The sequence below is a fragment of the Pipistrellus kuhlii genome, unplaced genomic scaffold (assembly GCF_014108245.1).
Source record: "Pipistrellus kuhlii isolate mPipKuh1 unplaced genomic scaffold, mPipKuh1.p scaffold_m20_p_13, whole genome shotgun sequence".
NCBI classification, from domain to species: Eukaryota; Metazoa; Chordata; class Mammalia; order Chiroptera; family Vespertilionidae; genus Pipistrellus; species Pipistrellus kuhlii.
In genome coordinates, this window is record NW_023425438.1 from 9,999,500 (window position 1) to 10,020,496 (window position 20,997).

A 20,997-nucleotide genomic window follows, 5' to 3' on the forward strand; every position below is an offset into this window, starting at 1 on the left:
GTCTAAGAATTTTTTTTCAGGGCAAGGTCTATAGTGGATCTCAATTTACAAATAAGGTTTTTATATTCAGAAAGCAGACAACTGTCTCAGAACCTATTGTTTGATTCTAGGATATCATGTAAGATGCAATATTGATTGAATAATGAAGGCTCTTGGGGAAAAATAAATTGCCACATTGAATACTTGTACACAGTATTATGAAAAGTTAAAATGTTACAGTTAAGGAAATATATATAGTGTAGAGAAGTGACCATTAAAGATGATCAGCATCAAGTAAATTAAGTTTTAAGAAACATGATGTCTGGTTTTCCAAAATAAGACATCAAAAAGGTTTTATAATTTTGCACTGCTCATTATTTATAACATGATTTTTTTTTTTTTTTTAGCAAGATAAGCAGAAAACTTAAAATCTTAATTATCCAGTCTAAGAAATCTACTCAGGCATGAGAATAATAATTAGATATGTGAACTTAATCTGAAAAATGAAGCACAAGACACATAATGTGTGCATACATGATTGCTGTGCTGTGATACCTTCCCAAATGCATTTTGGTACATCCTTTAAAATAAGGAGAAAAGTAATGAGTTCTTGAAAATAAGAGAGTTGTTGAAAGAAAGATTTAGATGCAATGTAATCAGTATAATAATACTCTACAATTATGTGGGTTTAGAACACATTGTTTTAGGTTTTCTTCTGACTTTAGTAGGAAGCAGAGTCTTTTGTTTCCTCTCTTCTTTTTGAGCTTCTTCCATTTTACCTTCTGGAGAATGGCTAACCATCAATTGTTCTGTGCTTGGACCCTTATTGAGATTTTATTGTCAGATTAGGACTGTTCTGTTGTGAATTCTATTTTAAGGCGCTTGTATTGATCCTTTTCCAAGTAGAAAGTTTTGTGAAAATGAGATAAAAGTTTTTGAGGTAATAAAAATCACACAAACCACATGTATCTCTGATCTACACTTTATTTTTCCCCCCATAATAAAGATCAAATCTTTGCATTTGTACAGCAAAAGCTAAGCCTTCATCCACTTGTTACATTGAGAGTTTTCTTAAACCAAAATTTCTTGCATCGTATTCTTTGGGTTTACTTTCCATTATAGACTGATATAATATACTTAACAATGCTTCTAACTTTTAAGCTGTTTTGTTTCCTTAGTCTTTTGTATTGTTCGTGACTATAAGGTTTTACAATTTGAAATAGTTTTAACATTATAAAACACTGGTGATATATAATTTCTTTATTATCTTCCCAAATATGCCTTTTATTTTTATATACCAAGGGCTCTTGGGAATGATTCTCTCAAAGGCTTAAGCTGTGCTTTGCCTTCCTTGAGAACTGAAATTATTTGGTAAGCGATTGCATTCTTTTTAGCTTCTAATTTTTCCCTATTTTATTTTGTACATGATATTTGTTTCAAGGTCAAAGGTTCCGTTACAGTTACTATGATGAATCCCAGGGGGAGATTTATAGATCCATTGAACATCTAGATAAAATGGTAAGTCTTTCAGGTGTGGGGTTTTAATGCTCTAAGATTTTTTTCTTTAATTAATTTCAGATTAGTGATTTAGGACTTAATATGTTGAAACAATGGGATAATAATTCTTTAAGTGTGCAAAATATAGTATGTAATCATATCAATATTGATTATAAAAAAATCCTTGTTCTATTAGTGGAAATTTTCTTCATCTTAATTTTATTTGATTAATAAGACGACTTAAGAATAATTAGATATAGATTTTTGATATTATTTGGGGGAATGTTTTAGTTTTAGGGAAACAGGGAACTAATGATAATACTTACTGTTAAATGGAAACAACCAGAGCAAATTCTTAATTTTTAAAAATTATTTAACTAGAGGCCCAGTGCACGAATTCATGCACAGGTGGGGTCTTACTTGCCAGCCTTGATTGAGGCCTATTGGGACTGGGCTGGCCAGTGGGAGTTTGGCCATCTGGCCCTGCCCTTGTTTGGGGTGGGGGTGGGGATCAAGGGTGGGGCTGGCTGGGGTGGAGTGGGGGAGGGACTGCGGCCAGCTGTGGGGAAGGGCTGTAGGCAGTTGGCCAGCTGGCCCTGCCCCTGATTAGGGTGGGAGGGGGACTGATCGGGGCCGCAGTTCGCATCAAAGCAACTGGTTCCAGTTCTGGCATTCTGGTTGCTTGGCTTTTATATATATTGATTCTATTTTTCGCCATTTAGATTTTTCTTAAATGGAATTTCAATTTTTTTTTAATTTTTAAAAATATGTTTTTATTGATTTTAGAGAAAGGAAGGGAGAAGGAGAGGGAGAAACAGATAAAAGCATCAATGATGAGAGAGAATCATTGATTGGCAGCCTTCTGCACATTGAGGATTGAGCCTGTAACCCCGGCATGTACCCTGTCCAGGAATTGAACTGTGACCTTCTGGTTCATGGATCGATGCTCCAGCTGGCTGTTATTTTAAATATAGAATTAAAAACGATTTTATTTTTACCTAGTCCAGAAATACAGTAGACATTGATCTTGTCATTTTCCTTGAAGTACTGTGGGAGTCATAGTACTTTTTTTAATGTTTAAAAAGTCATATAAATCATTTTGCTATCTACTCATAACAGAATATTAAACCTAGTAGGTATATTACTAACTTGCTAGGAACTTTGACAGATCCTTTCAATTCTTTAGTTCTCAACTTGGTATCTCTGAGATGAGATACTTGGAGTAGGTAGTCTCTAAATTGTCTTTACACTCTATCAGCCTTTAAGTCTGATTTGTTAAAATCAACTTTACCACTGTGTTAGTAGCTTTAAGCATACGTTTTAGTACAAGAATACTTAGTCTATAGTAGATCAAACATCTTAGTAAGAAATCTGGATCTGAGCCTACAAGTAGATTATATTGCATAGTATATTTTATTAAAAGCCAGATGGAAAAAATGCAAATTTAGTTGCTTACGAGATTTTTATTATATTTAAATTTATTTTGTTACTTTAAATACAATTATAGCTTAATACTTTTACCTTTGGTATTTGTCTAGATTCAGTTTACTTCTGACTTTATTATGTTGTCATTTCAATCATTTAATTCTTTTCTGGCTTCTAATTCTAATCTTATTTTTCTGAGCTTCAAGTATCAGTTGCCTCATCACTTATTTTCTTTATACAGCAAATGGCTAGTAGGTATCTGCTATGTATCTGGTACTCTGTGTAGCCTTGATGATGTTAAGAGGAGAAAACATGGTCTCTCCTCTTAATGTCATGGAATTTGTAGTCTAGTCTTTGAACAGACTTAAAAAGAAGTTATTACAATACAGAAGTATAAGAGATATTTAGGAGGGAGTGTGGACACACTGGTCTCCTTAATATTCCTCAGTAATGCCATATATGTGCCTAACTTAAGACCTTTGCACTTTTTGCACTAGACTGTCTAATTTATCTCAGGGCTTTGCTCAGCTTTCACCTTCCCAGATGAGGACTAGTGGCCACCCTTTTTAATTTTGTGTCCTATACACTTACTAACATAGACATACTGAAGGATTTAGGTGCTTACCCATATAGTATCATTAATGGGACAACTAAAAATGCAAACTTAGTAAAGTTGTAAACTAAACAAAGTATATAGTCTTCCCTCACTTTATAAGATAGTTCCATTCCTGGGAAATCTGTATATTAAAATCACATGAAACTTTTTTGTTTTTGTATGTAAAATAAACTTAGGATGTAGATAATTATAAGCAGGTTTTCACCTACATGGACATGGGAAAGTGTCATGGGTTGAGAACAGCACTTTGTGTGTGGGACTGTCTTGGATTGCAGGACAGTCAGCATCCCTGGACTCTACCCAGTAGCATCTTCTCATTATTGACACAACCCAAAACTGTGTCCACAGTTTTTTATTATGCTGTATGGTGAACAATTATTTTATGAGTTTACCCTGCTTTATTCTTCATTTTAGTACTTACTACTATGCGATTATAACTTAGTATTTGTTGATTTTTTTGGCGATAAACTCCCCTATTGGATTATAAGTTTCATGAAATCAGGATCTTTGTCCATTTTGTATCAGCCTGACACTGGGTACTAAGTCTATATTTGTTGAATGAATTGATGGATGATTGGCTGGGGGAGTGGTGAGAAATGAAGCCAGAGAATCTAGAACAGACTGTTTAAAAGAATATTAAGTAGGAAAGTGATAAAAATCAGATTGTATTTGAGTAGATCATATAGATGCAGTGAAACAAATGGATTAGAGGGATGCCAGAGGAGAAATTGAGTAGATTAGTTGGGTAATTCAGGTGAGAAATGGTTATTTAGACATTAGATGGGTTAGTGATGTTGGAAGAGAGGGGGGTAAAGTAGATGTATTCAGTATATATAAAAGATAAATTTACAATAGGACTTGGAAAAGGAAGTATCAAAAATGGCACCTAAATATCTGGTTTATGATACTGTGGTGGGATATTGCTATGCATTTAGGTCAGAAACATAAACTCATAGGTCCAGATATTTAAGGAGATGTGGAGATCGTAAATTCTATTAGAGGATATATGCAGTTGCCTTTAAGACATTCAAGTGGAAATGTCAGTCAAGAAGGCATTTGGATTTTCATCTGGCCAGTTATTATGGAGTGTATTTACAGTGTAGGCACTTGTGGAGCTATGGCAGTAAGCAAGCAGACTTGATCTCACAGAAATTTTATTCTAATGGGCGGGAGGTACACATTATTTTTAAAAAGGTAAGGATGGTCCGTCCCGTGTTTAGAGCATTGGGTGTGGACTGAAAGGTAAGGATATAGGTTTGATTCTCAGTTAATGGCATGTACCTAGGTTTCGGGTTCAATCCCCAACCCCTGGTCAGGGCACATGTGGGAGACAACCAGTTGCTGTGTCTCTCACATCAATGTCTGTCTGTCTGTCTGTCTGTCTGTCTGTCTGTCTCTCTCTCTCTCTCTCTCTCTCTCTCTGTCTCTCTCTCTCTCTGTCTCTCCTCTGCTTCCTTCCCTTCTACTCTGAAAAAGCAATGGAAAAAATATCCTCTGGAGAGGATTAACAAAATAATAATAATAATAATAATAATAATAATAATAATAATTTTAAAAATGGTAAGAATGTGTGTAAATTAGTTTTCAATAGTGATAGGTGCTATTCAGAAAATATTTAAATGGTTTTGAGATAACAAATGATTCTAGGCTGATTGGAGAAAGACTTTCTTTAGGAGGAACATTAAACTGAAATATAATTGATAAGGAGGAACAAACCAAGTAATGATCAGAGGAAAGACCTCCATGGAAGGAACTGCCAGTGCAGAGACCTTACACTGGGAAAGATGCTGGTGTGTGCGGAGAAAAGACAAAAGGCCAGTGTTGCAGCAGTACAGTAGGTCAGTAGGAATGGTCCGAGCTTTGATGAGAGAGGCAGTGGTCAGATCGTGCAGGGCTTTATATTCCAGGATAAGAAGTTTCTGTAAGTGCAGTGGGAAGAGAGGTGAGTTAAATCACATTATTTTAAAGGTTATTCTGGCTGTTGTAGAAAATGGTTTCTACACCAGGGTCAGGAGCAATAACAGTGGGGGTTGATAGGTAGTTAGGGAGAGATGGTAGATAGTAATTAAATTAAAGCCAGGACAAGGATGAGATTGTCTACAGTAGTAGTTATCAACTCTGGTTTTACAATTGAAATAATCTGTGGAACTTTTTGAAAATAGACTTGCCTGTACCTGTCCCTGGAGATCTCTTTTGGTAGTATAGAGTCACAACATCTTTATTCCTAAAACAGCTTTGTAGGTAAATTTGAACTGGCCCACTATGGTTCTTGATCTGTTGAAGTTTTCTCCGTTTCTTTTCTCTTTATATTGTGAACTTTAATCAGGCAACATTTAATTTTGCAAATGTAAGGATTTGCAAATCAGTGAATGATGTTTAGCATATGGAAAATGTTTTCCCCAAAACATTGGCTTACCTGTTGCTCTCAAGTGAGTAAACATAACAACATCCTTTGGAATTCTCTAGAACTGTGTTCTTATCTAAGTACTTTAATAGTCTTTGTTATTCTGTATTTGTGTTATATATAAACACCCATATTTTAATTCTTTTAACCTTTCTACTAACTGTTGTTAGTTTATATTAAGAATGCTAGCTTAATTTGTCTCGAGACAAATTGATCAGTTAAATAGACCTTGGTTTCTTGCTATGAGGGAGAACAAAAACAAGTATCATTTACCCACTTCCATGATTATCATACTTTTCCTGAAATTGTTCTTTTATGCTAGCTTCAAAGTCTTTGAAACTTCAAAAGTATAAGTAGAACCAGTGAGCTTTAGGTGACTTTTAAATCTGCATCTGACTTACTTAATTTAGATGTCCAAAGAAGCATCATTTAAAAAATTTTATTTAAATAGCCCGGAATATCACTTCTGAATAAACATTGAGTATCTGCTTCATATTAATATGATTGATTTTAATATTTGTTATAACATTTGACTTGGAGTTGACTTTTGTGGTCTATTTATTGAAGCATTTCTATTTATGTATAGATTTTTAAATGGCTCATAAGTGTTCTGTTCTTTTTTTTTTTTTTAATATATTTTTTATTGATTTTGTACAGAGAGGAAGGGAGAGATAGTCAGAAACATCGATGAGAGAGAGTCATCGATCGGCTGCCTCTTGCACACCCCCTACTGGGGATATGCCCGCAACCAAGGTACATGCCCTTGACCAGAATCAAACTTGGGTCCCTTCAGTCCCCAAGCCGATGCTCTATCCATTGAGCCAAACCGGTTTCGGCAAGTGTTCTCTTCTTATATTAGCAAGCTGTTAATTCAAGTTATAAATTAGTTCTGGGAGTTAAAATAAATGGATTAAAGTAATAAGAATGGTTTAGCTCTGTTTGTATACTCATGTATGTATGTTTTTATACATATATGTGCATATGTACTCTCACTGTTAGGCAGACTTTCTTATAATATAGTGTTTTCTTAATTGATTTATATAGCTAAATGATGAATATCCCTCTGTATATTTCTTTCTTCAAGTATCATTGTGTTATAAGCAATCTCATTTATTTGAGAACCAATATCTTAGTTTCCATATTCAGTCTTTTCAAAACAAATACAGTGAAATTGGTGGTTCTCTTTGTAAGTATTAGATAAATGTTACTAATTTTGAATTAAAAATAATTTTACATTTTGAAAGTTTGATAGAGTGTAGAGAAATTATTTTTAAGTATAAAATTTTAGATTTAACATGTTTAAAATTTGTGTGTTAACTAGTTTTGGTCCTTTTGATTACCAGAAAAGCCCTGTTAAATGTAGTTATTAAAAAGCGAGGAAACCAACGAAGGAGGTTCTAGGTTCCAAAGCAAAAGAAAAATAGCTGTTTTTATTACAAAATGTTTATATCTCTAGCATTTTGAGTATCTTGGAAATTAATTATGTGTAAAAATACATACATTAAAAATATATACAAAAAAGTGGATCTTCCAAATGTTGTATTTGAGGGAGCAAGGTAACTGGTTATAAGATATAGATTCTGAAAGTCATAATATTATTAGCTACATGGTTTTTTGGTAATTAGTACTTTGTAATTTCAAGAATTACAATGACCAAAGCAGAACATGTTTTAAGACACTGGTTTTTGTTAACTTCTTAGATCACACACCTGAAACATTAGCCATACTTAATACATACTTTACATGATTATTTTTTTTCTGTACCACTTTTGATGTAGACCAATGTTTCAATATGGACATTGGCAAATTACTTATGATTTGGCAGTGAGAATCTGAAAATGCCATGGTAGTCATTCTTACAACTCCTTCCACATTTATTAGTAATCACTTCATTTTCTTTTAACTTCAGCTACTTTTCTTCCTTTCCTCTTACTCTTTTAAAAGTGAAATTATTCATATTAGTGTACTCATATCTTTTTCTTGACTTAGACCGATAGTTTCTTTAGTAGTCTTTAGCAGTTGTAAAACATCATTTTTAAGATAGCTAGCTATTTAAGATAATGATTTAAGATAGCTATATATCATCTTTAAGGTAGTACATTGCTTCTTAACACAACGATCTTTAGGGTGATGTTTTTTCCCCATAAATTTTTTTTTGCTATACGATTTTATCTTGATGCCTCTTACAGAAAACAGAATATTTTCTGTTCTCATCTTACCTTCCTAAATCTGTACTCATCTTTCCAACATAAATGTATAAAGTCACTTAAATAGAGTCCAAATGATTTGATATGATTAATTATGTGTTCATAATTAGAAGACGTGACTCTAATATTAATTTCTTTATGACCTAAAAAGTTTAGCTATTCTTTTTTGTATTCATTATTTTAGAGGGAGATTACTTCTGGGAGATAATAATTAAATAGAATTTAAGTATTTTATTTTATATAGTAAACTTTTTTAAAAGGGGAGTTTTTGTTATTTCACCAGAGTCCTGAATCTGCAGTTCTGTCAGTTAAAACTGCCTGTTTAGTTTAGGACTGCCATTGGGATTGGATTGCAAGCTTTCATCCTTTACTGGGAGGGTGAGGCCAATGATGCTCTTCTCTCCCTTTGCTCTTCTCTCCCTCACAGTAGAGAGTTGGCTTTCAATCTGAGGATTTCTTGCTGAAGCTACTAAATTCCTCAGAAATCCAGTCTTGATAGATAGACTTTTGATGTTTATAATATCTGATTTGTATCTTCGAGCTGAATGGGTAGTGACTCACTTCACTGCTCTATATTAGATTCAATTCATGTGAACAAATACTCAGTATACTAGGCTATAGGCAAACTTTCCATCACCTGAACCTTAATTTCACTAATCATATCTTCAAGGATTTTAAGAAATGATAAAGTTAATTAGGCATATTTGAGAAGCATTTTTTCATCGTCTGGAATTTTGGAAATAGTAATTTCAAAATTGTTAGCATCAAACCATAAACATATACATATGCCAGTTTGTTCTGTATTAGTTAATGGATATACCATTTTGCAATTTTATCATTTTGCTGTTGTTTGTATATTTCATGAATTTTTCTATTGTAAAGTCTTAACTTTTCTCTCTGTCCCTCTTTTATTAAAAGACGTACATTTTAACTATTAGATTCATCAGAGAATTAAGTGTAATGAAATTGATTCTTGCCCTACTATATACATAACACATTTTGGGGAATTAAAATATTTAAATTTAATTCCTTATATTCCATCATCACAGTCTTTTATTATTGTAATTTAACCAGTATCTTCATTTTGAACATTTTATTTAGTAGCATCTTCTACATTTATAATTTTATATCTTTCTATATGAAATTTCTTGGTCAGTTTCACTGAATTCTTTTCTTCTAAAGTGGGGTCATTATTTTCCTTCTCTTTGAATTCCTTATGTCAATATATACATTTCATACATTTGTTCAAAAATGTGTTTTGAGATTTTAATATTAAAACATACATTGGAACCTCAATAGCATGTAATTTATTGTATTAATGATTGGAATTCTGTTTAAGGTAAGCTGTCCTAGACTTCATCCAAGAGCATTAAAATTCTCATGCAACAATGTATACCATATGATTTAAAGATATTATTTGAAGAATTGTTGGTATGTCTTTTATATGAGGTAAGGCAGAGTAGTCAGTAAGAAAAAGCTTAGGATTAGAAAGTTAGAGGCAAGCTTTTAACCTTGTTCATGTTTGTTTCATCATCTTTAGGGAGTTATCTTGATTATCTGTATTTTTGGAAAAGATTTGTTACTTCATCTCTTTCTGGTTTAGAAATATATTGTGTGCTTTTTTTTTTTTTTTTTGCACTAGAATTATAATACTAATTGTTTATCTTAACTTCTAAGGTAGTTCATCTGTCTCTGAGCTTGCACCAAAGTCAGTGGAGACTGTTGATGTGGAAGCCTTGTAGTTGGCAGGGGAAAACCAGCTTAGCATTAAGCACTGGTTGTGGATAAGTCTGAGAATGGCTAATTGATATGCAAACAATTGAAAGTTGATTATATATGCATGTTCCTGTCTTTTAGCTATAGTTGCAGCAGAATGTAATAATGCTTATGAAGGACTTAAATATTATGTAAAAAGACTCTTTATTAATTAAATTTTGGTGCTGCCACTGCAATATTTGTATATCATCTATGATTACTATCATTTTTCAGATGACTATTCATCTGATTATTCCAGCTGCTTTTTACACATTACTTGTTTTGTTGAAACATGTTGAAATATAATTTTAAAACCACACAAAATATATTAGTTAATTCCCTAGTTAAACTACCATTTACATTTCTCTTGGAGGATATTAATCCAGTTTATTGAACTCAAATGTGTTTTACCAGAATAAGAAAACAAGGTAAGGTAATTGCTGAATGAATGAGTTAGAATCATTAATTTTTTTAAATATATTTTTTAATTGATTTTTTACAGAGAGGGAGAGGGATAAAGAGTTAGAAACATCAATGAGAGAGAATCATCAATCAGCTGCCTCTTGCACACACCCTCCCCCCCCAGTGGGGATGTGCCCGCAACCAAGGGACTGGAATCGAACCTGAGACCCCTCAGTCCGCAGGCCGACGCTCTATCCACTGAGCCAAACCAGCTTCGGCTAGAATCATTAATTTATTTGCCCAACTCAGATGAGTTAAAGTTGCCCTTATATATTAATGTATTATGAACACATTATTTGAATGCATTTGCAGAATATGGGATTTAGTGTAAGCAAGCATCTGAGTTATAGTGATTGTTCTAATAGTAGTGTAAACACTGATTCTGAACAAAAATCTTGAAAATAAAGCATCCCAATTTAAAGTATTAAAGAAATAAAAAGCTTTTCTTTTTAAAAATTTGTTCATAAATTACCTATTTTGGTAACTTTTTATTAATCTTTTATGCATTTTAAATTAAAAATATGCAAACTATATATATATATAGATATAGATATATATTTGTTATTTTTTTTAGTTTCTAGTACCTTCTTTATCACATACCCAGAATATTGATGACTTAAAATGTCTTTAAGTTAAGTTATGAAATAGTTAAATTACAATCAATTCTTGATTATGCCAATGGTAGGAGAAATATAGCAGATATTGAGAAAAACAGGTATATGTCAAATTTAATGTTATGAAAATTTTCACAATAGACTTACTTTAAAAATATATAAAGATATAAAATTATGAAATGCTTGACGATTATTGGCTAAATAGCAACTGGTGAAGGTGGTGTAAAATCATGAGGAGACCAGAGAAAACTAAATGTTTTCTATTAATAAAGTGTATGTATTATTGAGAGTTTACTATGAGATTAGTTTTGAACAAATGAGTTTGGTATTTTACAAGGTATATTTAATGTATTCTATTTACTTCTTAGTTAAAAAATTACAGTGTTTAGCTCTAGTAACAGTTTTTAAATGTAACTAGGAAATAATAGTGTCATTTTTTCCTTTTTCTTTTATTTTCTTTTTCTCTTCTCTCCCCCCACCCTCACTTATTTTTAGGGTATGAGTATTATAGAACAATTAGACCCTGTATCTTTTAGTAATTACTTGAAGAAATACCATAATACTATATGTGGAAGACATCCCATAGGAGTGTTATTAAATGTGAGTATCCTTAAGAAGCCTTGATTTTTAATATTTGATCCTGTGATGTTTTAAAATATCTTAAATTCTTAAGGTAACTTATCAGCATTGGTTTTAGGTACATACAGTCAATTTTCTTTTAGTACATTTAAGATAATTTGGATTTCCATTGTTTTAGTTACCTGAATAAAGTTATATGTCACTGGAAGACAGGCTGATACTTTTAAATGCAGAAAGTTATTTAGAATACAGACCGTTTTCTCTAGGTTCTCAGCCAATTCTAGTATGCTTTTTATAAATATAAACCAAAGTAACCTTTCAAGAAATGTTCTTATTGATTTCTTGGCTTTATTTAGTGTCCTAGACTCTATAAAAATAAATAGAAGATTTTGTTCTTGAACTTTAGAAATGTGTAAGTTAATAAAACAAGACAGATGACATGTGTATATTTTTCTCTTTACAAGAATTACTACAAATATAATTCATTTAGGCAGAAGTCTTTAAAAAAAAAAAAAAAGGAATGTTTCATGAATTTGTGTATCATCCTTGCTAAGGGACCATGCTAATCTGCTCTGTATTGTTCCAATTTTAGTATATGGGCTGTTGAAGTGAGCACCAGAAGTCTTGGTTAGCTGGAATTTTGAAAGTATAACATTAATATTTTCCCTAACTAGATAATACAATAGATTTTCTGAAAGAAAATGCAAGACTTTTTAAGAAAGAAGGGAGTGTATACACAGGAACAGGAGGAGGAAGAAGTAATAATAGGCTCAATTAAAAATCCTGGTATACCTCTTGAAAATTTATATACATTTTAACCTTAATTTATATACATTTTAACCTCAGACAAAGAAAAGATTGCAACAATTCAAGATAGTAGAAGTAGCTAAGATTTGGTTTAGAGAAAAGAGAGAAAGATGCTATGAATTAATTTGTTTTTGTTTTTAAGTGGTCTTATTAAATACAAGGAGAGGTAGGGGTGGAAGGTGACTGATATTTACCTAGAAGATATTTACCTAGGAGAAGTACTTTGATAGAATTACGTAAGGAATTAGATTCATTCCTATTTAACATGAGGTGAAGAGAAATTCAAGAAACAAGTGACGACTAAAAGAGGTCTAGGCTCCAGCTGTGAAGTGGGCAAAGTTAAGCCACCAGTGCGTTCAAAGAGTGCTGATCGCATCTTTCTTTTTTCAGGCTATCACAGAGCTCCAGAAGAATGGAATGAATATGAGCTTTTCCTTTTTGAATTATGCTCAGTCAAGCCAGTGCAGAAACTGGCAAGACAGTTCAGTGAGTTACGCTGCTGGAGCACTCACGGTCCACTGACGCTCTGACTCCTCAGGGATGCTACCTGCACATACTCATACTCTGTTCGGGGTCCCAGCCTAGCCCTTACCAAGATCCAGATCCTGGTTTCGGGGGACTCTGAAACCTCAAACTAATAGAACTTTCTTCTCTTCTTTTCTAGTAGGTGTAGTCCTTCCTTAATTTCAACTCATTAAAAAATGCTTTATAGTTTAGGGCAGTGGAAGGAAGGCTGGCATCAAATATTTGGATCAAAGAAGATGGCAATATAATGGGCCAGTTGTGGCAGTGTTTTGAAAGTAACGTGTAAAGCATTTACCATATCCTAAATTTGCACTCTTTGCAGACTTGTGCACATATATTCCGCTTTCAGAATAGTTTTGCAAATTGTACACAGACAAAAAAAGGTGGAAGCTTTTTAATAAAGAAATTGCATTTATAAATGATCTGTATTAGAATATAATAATTCTCCAGTTATAGTCAATTACTACCCGTGTTGTACAACAGATACCTTCTATTTTAGTTGCTAATAAAGGGCTACACAACTCAAAATAGTCTGATTTAAACTTATTGCTCTGTGGTATATATGAAAATTGTTTTATATTCATCTCAATTTTTATGTTAAAGTGGTAAACTTCAGTTCTTATATAAAAATGTTAGGATGTATTTTATATTTTGCATATATATGTGATTTTTTTTATCACAGATATTAGAATCATATTTTAAAGTTAGCTTTTTAAATTACAGTTTCTTTTTGTGTGTGTGACATCACTTTATGTCATTACTATATTGTATAGTCAAGATTGATAAAAGAACAGATGTAGTCCTTTCCTCCAAAGATAGTGTTTGATAGGCAGTAGTCTGCAAATGAGGAAACATCGAAGAGTGTTCGTAGAGTTTTTCAAATTATTGCAGACCAGAGACTGCTACTATGCTTTTTTAGTGCTTTAAGCACTTTGACTTGAATTTTTAGCAAGACATCATTAACAATAACAACAAAAAGCCACTGGATTTTTTTATAGTTCTAAAATATTTTTTCATGACTTTTGGTGCGGCTCTTCCAACTAAAATAATGGTATGGTGTTGTATTTCTTTCTTTAGCATAGATCAATTCTAGTCACATTGGGAAAAATGTAATTCAGTTAGTTAATTATTGGTCACCATGCATGTACTAGATTATACCTATTTTAATCTAACAGTGGGTATCTTCATTACATTGGAGAACATTTATATCTTCAATGTTAACCAGAATAGCACAATTTTTAGATGCCTTGCACCAATTTTATTTAAAAATTGCATTTCTTATTTACTAAATATCAACTTTCTATACACAAAAATTGAGATAAAATAATGCTGCTTTTGGATTCAAATTTACCCACCTAAACATGTGTGGAAATTATACTCTAACATATTACTGATTTATTTCCCATCATTTATATACAATTTTAAGTGCTATAAATATTCCTTATTTACTATATAGAATGTAAAATTTTAAAATTGACTATGGAATGAATTTTTAATATTTTCTGAGTATAAAACTAATACATGACTATTATGGAAAATTTAGAAAATACTGAACAGTATAAAGAAGAGAAAAAATTGTCTGCAATTTCACTATCCAGAGATAATACTGTTAAAATTTTTTGTATTTTCTTTTAGTCTTTGTCTATGCTATTTATATGTATGAGTGTGTACATGTGATTGTGTGTGTGCATAATAACAATATTGAGATTATACTGACCATATAGTTGTATCCTACTTTTATAACTTAAGATCATAAGTCCTTCCCCATATCTTTGAAAATGTAATTTTTAAAAATGACTGCCTAATATTCTGTTAATGAATATACCATAATTGAACCCATTCTCTCTTTGGATATTAGATTGTTTCTAATATTTCAAAATTATAAATAATAACAGATGGACATCTTTGTATGTGAAATTTGAACTCTATTTGTCTAGTTCTTTAGGGTATATTCATGGAAATGGAATAATTGGTTTAGATGCTGAGAACTTTTTAGGCTCTTTAAAATATGACCAAATTACTCTTCAGAAAATTTGTGCCAAATTAGCAATATAGGAGTACTCAATACTGCTCAACTATTGATTTTTATTTTTTAAATCTTTGACAGTTTGTTAAGCAAATATTTGTTCTTTTGATCATTCTAACTAATGAATGGCTTTACAATGAAGCAGTTTTTTCCTTCTGTAATGTTATAGTTGATTGTTTAATAAAAAAACACTAGAGGGTTGCTAGGTTGAGTGGGTAGTAGCCTTATTAGTATGTTTACTGTACATTTAAAACTCTAGAATATTTTAACATCATCCCTTTCCTAGATATGAGCATGTCTTTCATGCTGTCATTAATTAGAAAGAGTCCCAAACTGATAGTTGAGTGTTGGGTTCTAGTTCTGCCTCTGCTACTAATTAATTCTCTCACTATAGATATTTCATGTTGTATCAAAACATTCTCACCTGTAAAACATGGAGGTGATCTCTTAAGCACTTTGCAGTTTCAAAGTTCTTTAATGTTATGATTTTACTCTTTAGAGATTCTGGTGTCACATATATTTAAAGCTATATGATTGAATTATATTAGAAGTATTATTCTTTTCTTTCTAACTCTACATACATGAAATTGAAAGTCATTTTTAATAGAGAAGGAAAATTAATGTGTATTATTTAATGTGGTTAATATTACCTAAATTGTTGAACTTAAGCTTTTCTACTTTAAGTGCCTTTAGCAGTGTTTTATATTTGAAATCTAAAATGTAAAGGATATTATTATGTAGTTTTATATAGTTTTTTCTTTATTTTTTACTTCGAGTTATTTGCAACTTTTTTTTTTAAAACCTTAGATTACACAGAGCAGTGTATTCATGGATTCTTCACTATTTCACTAGTGAGTTCTTGAGAAATGTATGTTAAAGATTAGCTCAGTGAGCAGGTAAGTAAATTCTTCATGTTAGGTGGGCAACAGTCTTTATACAGAGTAGAATAAAGGACTATTCAGATAGTCCAGTGTTTATATTTAGATATTTTTAAAATATGGGTGGTACAGGCATCCGGAGTTGATTAATGGTTATGGGTGTAAATCTCAAAAATTTTCTTTGGTAGCAAATAGTTCATTACCCTAGAGTAGAGGTTGGCAAATGCTTTTGGTAAAGGTTCACATAGTAAATATTTTGGTTTTGCAGGCCAAACGATCTCTGTTTTATTTAATTGCCTTTGTAATTGTAATACAAAAGCAGCCATAGACCATGTGTTCCACTAAACCCAAAAGACACTGAGCTGGATTTGATCCCTGGCTGGTAGTTTGATGTCCCCTGTCCTAGATGGTGTAGTTCACTTGTAGTTCAAATTATTGGCTAGTAATTTAAACTACAACAAATGGTTAATTTGATGTAGGTTAGTTTGCTAATGTTGTTTAGAATTATAAAGGTAAGTGGGAAGTGGGTAGGGAAGATAGAAACTCTTAGGAACTCATGTTGTAAACACTTTGAAGCCCTTTTCTTTGCTGGAACCCACTGGAGGTTTGCTTAGCTGCCATAAATTGTCACTTGTGGGATTTGTGGTTGGTTGTTGCAAGTTATATAAATTTTTCTAAGCACTTGATTACCTAGATGGTAGTAAAGAATAGATTAAAAAAAAAAAGAATGGATCAGATGAACCTTTTTACTTGAGTATTTTAAGACACTAGACCAATAATTTAAGAGAGATTGTAAAATATGAGACTTTGTTTTTGCCATGTAAAGACTTCTGTTAACATCACTTACACCTTCCTCTCTCCCCAATATTTAGGAAGGACATAAACTCAGAATAAAAGTTATTTAACCTGAAAAAATTTAAGTCGATGGAAGAATTATTACTCTCTTCTTTTCTCATTTACTCTAGATCACTGAAAACTTCAAGTATCAGTCTATAGATTGGCAGTTGGGAAGTGCCGTGATATAGTTGCTGAAAGAGCTCATGTAGTTATAAAACTATTATTAATCAAGAGATGTAATAAACCAGATGTTCTCTGATATTTAGACCAAAACATTTACATTATTTGTTAAATGGTATGTGCCACACGTTTAGAGGGACATTAAATGTTTAGCAGCCAGAAAGGGGAAGGCCTGAGTGTTGTGGTAAGTGGGATGCAGTCCAAGAAATTGGCAATATTTATTTTGGAGAAGATAAGATTTGAGCAACTGCCATATGTAAGAAGGAACAGGATTACTCTGTTGTTATTAATGGGAAAATTAATTCTAAGAAATGAAAGTTTCTGGTTCCATATTAATGTTCTGTCTGAAGATTCCTAAATGAAAGGTGGCCTTGTCCTCATATAAAGTCATTGGAAGTATTCAAACAAGAGCTAGTTCCGGGCTCTAAAATAGAATCCCTGTGCTCTCGGCATCTGTATCACCTGGATATGTTACGGTATAGATCTAAAATTATGGGTCATCAAGCTGAAAAAAACTATAATTAGTATGAGTAAAATGAAACATTTTATTTGTGTAAAACTCCTAAGGGAAATCATTTTTAAGTAAAAGTTGATTTTGATAATTTAACACTAACTTTTAACACCTATTACAACTTGATAGGATGATTGCTATTTAATTGTTAGTGGTGGAACATTGGACCCTTAGGATATTTAATGTACTTTTGTTTAGTTACAACATTTACAATAAATATAAGGTAGAGTTCTGCCATATACTAAAATAATTTAAGTTGTCTTTGAATAAGTAACCTATCTTTATTAAACACAGATTCTTTCTGAATCTAAAACAGCCATATCATTAGCAGAAAAATGGGTATTGAGGGAGCTTGTTCTTTTTTATACCTATTAATGTCAACATGGTAGAAGGGGAATGAACAGTAGCTGAAAGATAACTTTTTATCTACGCTCTTCCTCTCCTCCTACCTGCAATAGAGGTGAGTGGGCATGTCACAGTGTCATCATTTGGTAAAGTTGCCCTCAAGCAATGCCTGTTAATAGTCATTCTTGTGGATGGATTTAGTTAGCCTAGCATGAGTTCATTGATATAGTCTGCTTGTTGTGTACTATGTGAAAAATTTTAGGGTTTTAGGTCAGACATTTGTCCAAGGGTTCTACAGTAATCCCAGAGTGGTTTGTACCCACATTTATTCTGTGTGTGTGTGTGTGTGTGTGTATGTGTGTGTGTGTGTGTGTTTTTAATTCTAATATAAGATTTTGGCCAATCACCCTATAAAAACAATGGAAAAAAATTAAAAGCCAGTTCTCCTGATTTTGAAAGCCATAATGTAATGCAATTGGTTTTTCATATAAATTGTAAATTATGTTCAAATACATATTTTATACTGTAAAGTAAGGTTTGTAACTTTACTAGATATACTAGGCATATTTTTTTTTCTGACCTAATATTAAAAACCTAATATTAAAACCAAAGAGAACATAAATATCATTATTGAGAAGCTATTGAAGGCCAAGTGTTTTAGACTGTGACTATGACCTGAGTTCTGGTCTTTAAGTCTGCAAATGTAAATTTTTAGGAAATATTTTTAATTTTCCTGACCATGATATTCTCTGAATTACTTACTGAATGTGATGTTATATCCACTTAGTAAAAAGTATTAAAAAGATGAAAACTAAAAAAATAGAATGATATGACACTGAGTTGTATGATTTTTTAAAAATTAAATATTTAGACTCGAACTAGATCTAATAAAAGTATTTTTAACTTAATTTTATAAATATAAATTTTTGTTTTTTTTTTCCATTTAAAATTTACTCATTTGAATCTAACACATAATAGATATTTAACTAGTGTTCAATTTTGATGAATTGAATTTTAAAGGAAGGATGTATAAATGAGTGTTTTCTAAAGGACAGGAAAGCATAAACCTTTTAATTGGAAGCACTTTTTAATTGGCTCCCCCATTTTCAGTGTTTAATTGTGGAAACCAAGTTCCTCACTAATTTAAAAAGATGGTAGAATTTAATATACCTATGCTCTTTGTAATGCCAAAGGAAACGGATGGTAATTTGAAACAATTGGCCCATGATTCTTAGCTCATATTTTGCAGTATCCTATGGTGTTTACTGTTGTTTAAAAGTGATTAACTGATATGTGCTTTTTGCTGCTTGCCCTTGTCCAGCCAAATCTCAAGTAGAGAGATGCTAGGGAGTGCTAGGAACTTGGCACTGGAATCCATTTTCAGCTTTGCCCGAGAATTGCTACTGAGTTGCTGAAATAAATCACTGCTGTTTTCTAGAGGAGTTAATTTCCTTATTTACAATATATGGGTTAGAATTGAATACTGTGACTCCTAAGGGCCTTTTACCTTTGATGTTTTATGACCATAATAAAAATACCTTATTATTTAATACGTTGTACTTTTAATTTAAAATGTTTCACAACTTTTTCTTTCCTCTTAATTTAAACAATAACTAAATTAGACATTATTATCTTTTTTTCACTGATGGAGAACTTAGGCCCATACAAATAACATGGCTTATGTAAGTAAGTTCACATGGCTAATTAGTATTAGAACTAGACAAGAATTCAGCTCTTCTAATTTTCAGGCTTGTGTGTTACAAATACTATATGCTGTGTTATTCTGTGTTCTATTTTTGGTGCTGACTGTTTGAGGTACCGTATTTAATTGAATAGTAATAGGGTTTTGCAACTTCAATAAAAATGGGAATCATTCATGTAAATGTCTATTTTGATTAATTCAGTCAAAAGTAGATTTATTATTATTAGTGTGTGTGTGTGTTGAAATACTCCTAAAGATTCTGCAGACTTCCATTTTCTTTGCTGGGAGGTTTACTTTTAGACCTTAAAATTATGTTCTATGGCTTGCATCATTAAAATGGACTGCTTCTTTGTATTGAAACAGTGAGAAAAATGAAATTTAAGTTATTTGGTCTGTGAGTCTTACTAATGGTGAGACTTTGCAGCAGACACTTGACTCAAAATTCTTGTCTGTACATAAATTGTGCTGCAAGCTCCTGCGACTTTGCCTTGGATGTTCTCGTGTGCACACAGGGCAGAGTGGAAGTGCTAGGAAGATAATCCACTGGAGCCAGCCATCAGCCAGTGATGGAAGGGAGCGTTGGAGGGTAATAATTCCAGCTTTCTTAAGTGCTGGTAATACTCTGAGGCATGTTTTATATTGTCTCCTCGGGTTTCCAGTGGGACTGGACTTCATTGTTCACAGCATGACATTTTTTAAAAGTCTTTATTGTTAATATTATAGTTGTTCCCCTTTTTACCCCCCCATAGCTCCCCTCCACCTGGTTTCCTACCCTACTCTCTGCGTTTACCCTCCCCACTGTCCTCATCCATAGATGTACGATTTTTGTCTAATCTTCCCACACCCCCACACTCCCCTCTCCCCCAAGAATTGTCAGTCCCCTCCCTTTCTATGCCCCTGATTATATTATATTCACCAGTTTATTCTGTTCATCAGATTTTCATTCACTTGATTTTTAGATTCATTTGTTGGTAGATATGTTCATAATTTTTATCTTTACCTTTTTCTTTTTTTTTTTTTCCTTAAAGAATTTAGATTCATTTGTAGATAGATATGTTCATAACTTTTATCTTTACCTTTTTCTTTTTCCTTTTCTTAAAGAATACCTTTCAGCATTTCATATAATACTGGTTTGGCGGTGATGAACTCCTTTAGCTTTTTCTTATCCCTGAAGCTCTTCATCTGACCTTCAGTTCTGAATGATAGCTTTGCTGGGTAGAGTAATCTTGGTTGTAGGTTCTTGCTATTCATCTCTTTGAATATTTCTTGCCACTCCCATCTGGCCTGCATAGTTAGTTTCTTTTCTCTTTTTTCTTTTCTTTTCTTTTCTTTTCTTTTCTTTTCTTTTCTTTTCTTTTCTTTTCTTTTCTTTTCTTTTCTTTTCTTTTCTTTTCTTTTCTTTCTTAATTGATTGATTTTTTTTTATTGATTTTTTACAGAGAGGAAGGGAGAGATAGAGAGCTAGAAACACCGATGAGAGAAACATCGACCAGCTGCCTCTTGCATACCCCCTACCGGGATGTGCCTGCAACCAATGTACATGCCCTTGACCGGAATCGAACCTGGGACCTTTCAGTCCACAGACCGACGCTCTACCACTGAGCCAAACCGGCTTCGGCAAGGTCTGCATAGTTTCTAATGAGAAATC

The 20,997-nt window shown here is 32.4% G+C and overlaps 1 protein-coding gene and 1 non-coding gene across 5 annotated transcripts in view; one reads left to right on the forward strand and one right to left on the reverse strand.

Moving 5' to 3' along the window:
• Positions 1 to 13,398, forward strand: part of MEMO1 (mediator of cell motility 1) — a 78,632-nt gene extending 65,234 nt beyond the window's left edge. For all 4 annotated transcript variants that reach the window (XM_036434834.2, XM_036434835.1, XM_036434832.2 and 1 more), the window contains 3 exons: positions 1,421 to 1,497; positions 11,455 to 11,559; positions 12,736 to 13,398. In XM_036434834.2, the coding sequence (XP_036290727.1) occupies positions 1,421 to 1,497; positions 11,455 to 11,559; positions 12,736 to 12,867 (314 nt within the window). In that variant the 3' untranslated portion in view covers positions 12,868 to 13,398. The remainder of the gene's footprint in view (positions 1 to 1,420; positions 1,498 to 11,454; positions 11,560 to 12,735) is intronic.
• On the reverse strand, positions 12,048 to 12,154 carry LOC118717897. The gene has a single exon (XR_004987644.1). It is a non-coding gene; the product is annotated as a U6 spliceosomal RNA (small nuclear RNA).
• Positions 13,399 to 20,997: the final 7,599 nt, after the last annotated feature.